Source organism: Lagopus muta, chromosome 30 (assembly GCF_023343835.1).
Source record: "Lagopus muta isolate bLagMut1 chromosome 30, bLagMut1 primary, whole genome shotgun sequence".
Classification (NCBI taxonomy): Eukaryota; Metazoa; Chordata; class Aves; order Galliformes; family Phasianidae; genus Lagopus; species Lagopus muta.
The window spans coordinates 91,739-99,234 of NC_064462.1; the positions used below are offsets into that span (position 1 = coordinate 91,739).

At 50.1% G+C, this 7,496-nt stretch overlaps 1 protein-coding gene across 1 annotated transcript; it reads left to right on the plus strand.

The window, feature by feature from the left end:
* Positions 1 to 564: 564 nt before the first annotated feature.
* LOC125686048 (zinc finger CCCH domain-containing protein 11A-like) lies at positions 565 to 7,162 on the plus strand. Its single transcript, XM_048929707.1, has 7 exons — positions 565 to 660; positions 1,093 to 1,155; positions 1,405 to 1,473; positions 1,769 to 2,104; positions 2,407 to 2,483; positions 2,602 to 3,844; positions 3,933 to 7,162. The coding sequence occupies exons 2-6, from the start codon at positions 1,095 to 1,097 to the stop codon at positions 2,656 to 2,658; spliced, it is 600 nt and encodes a 199-aa protein (XP_048785664.1). The 5' UTR covers positions 565 to 660; positions 1,093 to 1,094; the 3' UTR covers positions 2,659 to 3,844; positions 3,933 to 7,162.
* Positions 7,163 to 7,496: the final 334 nt, after the last annotated feature.

A 7,496-nucleotide genomic window follows, 5' to 3' on the forward strand; every position in this document is an offset into this window, starting at 1 on the left:
CCAGTTGGCTTGTGCGGTGCAGCAAAAGGACAGCATTGCCAGGCTCCTTAAGCTGCTGGGGCAGGGTGGGAGCCGAGAGCGGGCGCTGCCCTCCTGCCATCTGTCCCTGGTTCTGGTTTGCCATGTTTGCTCTGGGTTTCTGCTGAGAAGTTTGTTCTAGCTGCCTGCAGCAGTACAGGGTGGGGAAGAAATGATGGTGAAGAGCTAAGGCTGCGCACGGTAATTTTGCATGGGTTGAACTGTGGCAACTGTGTTGAACCCTAACCCTAGACACTGTTTCCCTTGGAATAATGCTGGGGTTTGCAGGTGTGTTGGTGCAACCCCCTGAAGTGATGTCTGAGAGCGCCTGTCTTCTGCACCTGAACGATAAGAAAGCTGGATATGCCCAGAAATTGCAGCTTGTGCAGATGTTGTGAATGCGCTCCCAGTGTTTCCTTTAGTGATAACTCAGCGCTCTCTGGCACGATCTGGAACACTGCATCTCTTTGCAAACGTTGGTGCCTGTATCCATGGGCCCTCCTTTTTTCTCTCCTCAGAAGCAGCGCCGTGCCGTTCCCCATGCTAGGGAGCAGCAGCCAGCAGGCTGCCCCAGTGCCAGCTGGGCCTTGCAGCGCGCAGAGGGACGCGATGGGGATGGAGCATCCTTAGCACCATGCAAAAGTGAGTCTCTTCAGTCCTCTGTCATGAAGGATGGAAGAATGAGTATTACTTCTGAGTTGGTGCAGTGCTGTAGGGATGTCCAGTAACCATTGTGGAAGCATTAGGGAGGCTGACAGTGACAGCTGATGGCAGCTGTGAGACAGAAGTCTGTGTGTCAGTGGTGGCGCTCAGAGCTGAATGAATTCCCTTCAGAGACCAAAAAACCCATGTCTCAACTTGTGCAGCGTTTTGTAGAGCTGTCAGGCAGAGCTGGGTTCCTCTGCTGCCACCTGAGCAGGAATGAGAGCAGTAATGCTCTGTGTAAGCGCCCTGCAGTTTAAACATCAGTTTCTGTTTTGGCTGTAGAACAGTGTCTTTTGGTTTTGGGGGGTGGATGTGGGCTAAGAGGACAGCGCTGCTCCTGGGAAACCAACATTCAATCTGTTGTTGTAGGGATGGAGCCTGCGCGTCCATGGAATGGTGCTGGGCATGGGGGGAAACGGAAAGCCTCCCCAGGTAAGAAGCTCTTGTGAGCTGTGGTGTGGGTACCTGCCTCTAAACAGGGCTGCGTGAAGGGGCGTGTGATGGAGGAGAGGGGAAAGGGCACTGCAGATCTCTGCTGACTGCAGAAATGGCGGACCATTGTAGCAGCAGAAGGGCAAATTGAAAAAACTACGCTTGAGGAGCAGAAGTTTGTGGTTGGCTGTGCTAAAATGTTCCTCCAAAGAGATGCTCTTCATGTCTGTCTTGTTTCCTTTCTGTCAGGAGCTGATGACAACAGGCTTGCAGGGAGGCAGGGGAGGAGCAAGGAGAATGGCACAGCACCCAAGAGAGGTACGACACGCAGCAGGCATCTGGGTTTGGTGCCCTGTCTTTCTAGTTAGGCTTTCTGTCTGCCCTTTCCTGGGCCTGTTGTCATTGCATGTTGCTTGAGGTCTTAATCCCTGGGGATTACAATTACCTTTCCTGTCCCAGTTGACAATGCAAGCCCACAGTTCACCCAAGATCCTAAGGTGCATTGCTGTGAACACTGGAGATGAGATTTCCTAGTATCGTGGCCTATTTTGCAGACTGAATGTAGTGCTGGAGTCCTTAAATGTTGCTGCTTCCCCTTTCTTGTTTCTAACAGGGAGAGGTGCTGAGCCAAATGGCGAAATCTCCATGAAAACTCCTCTCCAGGCTGGAGGGCATCCTGAAGCAGCAGGTCCCAGCAGAGGGGGAACAGCTGCTCCTGCAGTTGCCAACTGCTCCCTCTCCAAGATCATGGTCGCAAGAAAGCGCAAGGCAGTGGAAGAGGAGGAGCAGAAGGCAGAGCTGGGTCCTGCCAACAAACAAGTGAAAGTGGAGCACAATGGGGAGAAGGCTCAGAGCCCTCATCAGAGCAGAGGTGCTGTGCCAGCTCCATCAGCACAGCCTGGGCCTGCCCCAGTGCCGACCGAGCGGTTCCGGACCTCAAAGCGAAGAGGTAAGAAGGTGCTGCAGCTGCCCTGGTGAGGTGCTTCCCTTGTCAAGCACGTGGAGTTTGCTTGGGGTTTGCTTTGCTTTTTCTTCCCTTCTGCAGGGAGGGGAAAAGAGTAGAAGGCTACCAAGTCCAAAGGATGTGCCAGAATGTGTAATCCTATCTTTTCCCATGAAATCCATGCTGGCCTTCTGCTCGTCCCACTGCAAATACCCGTTCCTGAGAGATTTCCCAGTCTGTTTTCGTGGTACCCGTGTTTCCGTGGTTTTGCTATTGACAAACTGAATTTCTCTTCTCTTGCTCTATAGAAAGACGACGACGACAGAAAGAAAGGAGAGCAGAAATGAAGAAGGCTGCTCTCAGAGCTGCTGCTGCACATGCAGAGGTGAGTCCTTGGCGAGCACAGACACGGCTCTTGTTCTCTGTCTGTCAGATGTGAAGGGGGTTGTGGAATACTGGGGGAAGCGGTGTCCTGCTTTGACACTTGCCTTGTTTCTTTCCAGTTCTCCACCATAAACAGCCTTGTGGAGATGATGGAGAAGCTGCAGCTGAAGGACTGAGCGGAGGAGCATCAGCAGGCAGCGGCTTTGTGGCAGCAGCCCAACTTTCACTCTGGTTTCAATCCATCAATAAACAATTGGAGTTTTGCATTCACAAGGAGCGCATGGCCTGATTTGTCCAGCAGCACCCAGTGAGCCACTGCTCCACCTCCTGGTTATCCCACCACCTCCTGGTTATCCCACCACCTCCTCGTTATTCCACTGGCGGCGCTGGGTCAGAACTCCCACAGCTCCATCAGGGAATGCTGCAGGGTACAGAAGCAATGGACGCACCAATCCTGGGCCCTGCCCACACTGTCTGAGCAGTTAGAGAGCAGCTCCATAGAGCCGTCTGACTTTCTCGGGGCAGCACTGAGCAAAGTGAGCGTGTGCCCCTCAGCCTGCAGGCGTCTCTGCTGGGGGAAGAGAGGCTCCGCTGGCTGCCTGATCCCGGAAGGCAGAGGTGTTCTCCTGACTTCTCTGCAGTGCTGCCTTCCTTCATCGTCCCCCCTTCCTTCAGATATTTTGATGCTGCTTTTCACCCTTTTGGGCAGAGCTTGAGTGACTCTCATCATTGCATAGCTTTGTATTGAGCGGTGTGGAATTTTCTGGCTTTGTTTGTAAAAGCCTAGGCTGAAAACCACAGTGTGCGTGCTAAATGGGAGTCCTAGCACTCTGGAAGTGGATAACTGTTGGGATGGAGCTGCTTTTGGTTTTCTAATGAGTGTATAACGAGCAAAGTTTGCCAACAGGATCGTGTTTTCTCAACGAATGACTAGGAGCGATATGCAGAGGAAGATGGCAGTTGGCAGATGGTGCCTGGCAAGAGCTGTTGTTTGTGTCCTGCAGCCGGGAATGCTCCACGCCGAGGGGTGCGGGCTGTGAGAGGAACATGTCTGTGGAAGCATGGCCGTTCCTCCCGTCTGATGGGGCAGAAGGCAGGGACAGGAGAGGAAAGCTGAACAGATCTGCATTTTCGTCACGGCTCTTACTGTGTGGGAAATGAGCTGTGCCACTGTGCTTCTTTGTGCTGGCTAGTTCTGGAGCTGTGCCTTCAACTTGATGCTCAGCTGTTCCTGTGTGCAATGCTCCACACTCGGACCCTGCAGAGCCCAGAGGCCTCCTTGGCTGCTGTCACTCACCTGGAGCTTGCAGGGTGCTGTGCGTGCTGTATGGAGCTGCTTCCAGCTGTCATTTGCAAGACCCTGTAAGTGCACTGGGTTCAAACAGCAGTCAGATAACACAGATGAGAAAGAAGCACAAAAACTTGTATTATTTTTTTTTTTACATCACAGGCTTTGATCTCCAACCAAGCCTGTTGTGCTGTGGAGAGCAGTGGAAGCTGTTGAGTTGCATGACCAAGGGGTGCAGCCTGGTTCCCCCCTCCCTAAGGGGGAGGCTCATTGAAGGGCTGGCTGCCTGCAGGGAAGGAGCTCTGCTTTTTTGTGTGCCCTGTTCCTCAGAATGGGGTAAGCAGTTCTGTGGAGATTTACTAGGTTGAGTCCTTTGTGTTTCTCAGGTAACTTCAAGCTGTGTCTGCTCTTGCCTCTGTTTGCAGTTGCCACGCCTCTGGCCTTGGCCCCCACAGAAGCCCCTCCTGGTTGTCAGTGGCAGCTGTTACCTGTGCAGTGCCAGCAGTCTGTAGAAATGGCAGCACTTGGGAGGATGACACAGTTTGCCTGATGTTATGCTTTATGGATGTGGTCAGGTGAGAAAGCGCTGTGCTTCGTGGCACAAATTCCTTGGCCAAAGGACGCTTTGGAGCAGAGGTTTGCTGTCAGGAGGCCTGAAAGCATCGAAGGAAATGCTGCTGTGCACTGGGCCCAGAGACATCAGCTCCCAGCACGTCAGTGAGTGCGGACGCCTGCAGCCTCTGTGTCTGTCGGGGATTGCTCCAAGGGCTCTGTAGGCAGCTGTCCGTGGCTGTTTTGCTTTGTTAGGGCATGGGCACAGATGACAACACACTGATGGTGTCCTGCTCGGAAATGGATGCGCTGGATGGCAGAGGAGGATTCTGAGCCAAGTATGGGATCATCTTTGTTCCTTCGTGAAGGTGAGTTTTGAAAAGTGAAACACTTGAAGCTGGATTTGCAGGGTGCCTGGAAGGAGGTGACTCTCGCTTGGTATCAGTTGGGTATTTCAGAGCAGCTGAGATTAAGGGGACGTCACAAATAATGTTCTGAGAATGTTCCTGACCGTTCTTAGTTGTTAAATTGTCTAAAAGAATGCAAGCAGTGCACAAAAACAAAAGCAGAACAACCACGGCATGTCCTGCAAAGAATCCAGCTTTAATAGAGACTGACAGTTACTAACGTTCCCTTTTCTTCTTCTGTCAGTGACTGAATTTGCTCTCACCTCTTCTCTCTGCACGTGACTTCCCACTTCTTCTATCTTTAGCTCTTCTTCGGTTGAACTTCTCTCTTGTCTATTTCTCCTCCTTTCTACCTTTGCAATCCCTTCCCTGAAACCCCTTCCCTCCCTTCTCTTTTCTGTCTTTTCTAACTTCTCCTCTCTGCTGCCTTCCTCTCTATTTTTTTTCCTGTACTTTTCTTTCTTTTCTCTGCACCGTTATTTCTCCTCTTCCTCCTTCTGCACTTCCTGCTCCTCTGTTCCCTCCTCTCAGTTCTCCCCTGCCTGTTCCTGCTCTTTTCCTATTCTCCTCCTCACTCCTCTGCCCTGTTTCTGCATTATTTCATCCTCCTGCAGCAGCGGCTCATCTGCTCTGCAGTTCTCTCTTTGTGCTGTCCTCTGCTCTTTGAGTAATTCTTCCCTCTGTCCTTGCTCCTCTTCAGCTGGCTATGAATTCTCCACATCATGGCTCCTATTGGGCTATTTTTTCTTCTCCGTATTCTCACTCTTCCTTCATCTGCACTCCTCTTCTGCCGTTCTTTTTTTCGCTCTATCCTCTCTCCTCTTTCTTCTGCATTCTTCCTCTGCTTCTCCAGTTCTTCATTCCCTGCCTCCTCACTCCTCTTTCCTCTGCATCAACACTGCTCTTCTGTTGGACTTTTTTCCTTTTTCCCTACTTCTCGTTCTTCTGTATCTGCACTCCTCTTCAGCTGTTCTTTTTTCATTCTGTCCTCACTCCATTCTTCTGCATCTCCCCACGTCTTCTGATCTTCTTTGCAGTCTCCTCACTTGTTTTTCATCTGCATCTGCACTCTTCTCCCATTCATTTTTCTGTGCTTCCTCCCTGTTCTTTCTTCTGCATCTGAACTCCTCTTCTGCTATTCTTTCTTCCTGCTCATCTTGCTTCCCTGTAGAATCATTCCTTTTTCTTCTGCATCTGTCTCTGCACTCTTCTGTTTTCTTCTCTTTTCTCTCTTTCTCCATTTGCACTCTTCTGCTGCTTTTTTTTCCCCTGCCTTTTCTCTCTGTCATTTGCATCTGCACTACTCTTCTGCTGGATTTTCTTCCCTCTATCCTCACTTGTGCATCTGCACTCTCCTAAGGCTGATCCTTCTGCCTTGTATTCTCACTGCTCTTTCCTCTGCATTCTCACTCTCCTGTTTGTTTTTTTTTCCCTTGCATCCTCCCTCCTCTTCTGCTGTTCTTCCTTCCTTGTTTCCTCACTCCTCTTCTGCATATGCACTCCACATGTGCTGTTCATTCTTCTCTGTATCCTCACTGCTTTGTATTCTGCATCTGCTCTCCTCTTCTGCTGTTCTTTCCTTCCCTGTATCCTCACACATCTTCCTTCTCTGTTTGCTCTCCACTTTGCTGGAGGCTGTTCTTTCCTCCTTTAATCCTCACTCTTTCATTTGCTGCTCTACTCCTCCTGTTCTGTCTTCTATTTATCCTCACTCATTTTATTCTTCTGCATTCACGCTCCCTTTCTGCAGTTCTTCCTTCCCCGAATCCTCAGTCCTCTTTCTTTTGCTGCTTTGTTTTCCAGTTTCTCACTGCTCTTTACTCTGCATCTGCAGTCATCATTTTCTCATACTTCTTCCCTGTCTTCTCTCCTGTCTTCTCCATCTGCACTCTTTTTCTGCTTTCCTTTCTTCCCCCCTTCCTCTTTCTTCTGCATCTGAACCCCATTTCTGCTCTTCCTTCCTTCTCTCTCTCCACTCTCCTCTTTCTTCTGCGTCTGTTCTCTTCTGCTGTCCTTTCTCCCCTGTAACCTCACTTCTCATTTTTCTGCATCACTCTCATCATCTTTCATCCCTGACTTCTCACTTCTCATTCACCTGCAGCTGCAGTCCTCTTCTGCTCTCCTTTCCTCCTTGTATCCTCACTTGCCTTTTTTTCTGCATCTGCACTCCCCTTCGGCTTTGCTTTCTTTATCCTATCCTCTCTCCCGTTTTGTCTGCATCTGCCCACCACTTCTGATCTTTCTTACTGCTTCTCCTCACTGCTCTTTCACCTGCATCTTCACTCCTCTTCTGCTGTTTATTGTTGTGCCCTCGCTCCTCTTTCTTCTCCACCCGCATTTCTCTTCTACTGTTTTTCCCCTGCATCCTCACTCCTTTGTTGTCTACATCAGCTTTACACTCCTGCTTTTCTTTCTCCCCTATATCCTCGCTGCTCTTTTACCTGCATCCCTCCTCTTCTGCTGTTTTTCCCCTGTATCCTCACTCCTCTTTCTGCTTCTGCTGTTCTGTTCATTGCTTCCTCGCTCTTTGCATGTGCACTCCCCATCTGCTGTTTGTTCTTCTGTATCCACAATATTCTTCCTTGTACACTTGCACTCCTACTGTTTTTCTTCCCCATCTCCTTACTGCTCACTGCTGTGTCAGCTTTACTGTTCTGCTCTTTCTTTCCTCTCTCTTCATTTCTTTTGCATATGTACTCCAGTTCTTCTATTCTTTCTTCCCCATGTCCTCTCTGCTCTTTCACTTGTATCTGAACACCTATTCAGC

Bases quoted from the DNA above. Each gene is read 5' to 3' on its own strand.
- LOC125686048 (XM_048929707.1), top strand. From the start codon at position 1,095: ATGGAGCCTGCGCGTCCATGGAATGGTGCTGGGCATGGGGGGAAACGG. The intron at 1,474-1,768 runs GTACGACACGCA...TGTTTCTAACAG, and splicing joins TGGCACAGCACCCAAGAGAG to GGAGAGGTGCTGAGCCAAAT. The intron at 2,105-2,406 runs GTAAGAAGGTGC...CTTGCTCTATAG, and splicing joins CCGGACCTCAAAGCGAAGAG to AAAGACGACGACGACAGAAA.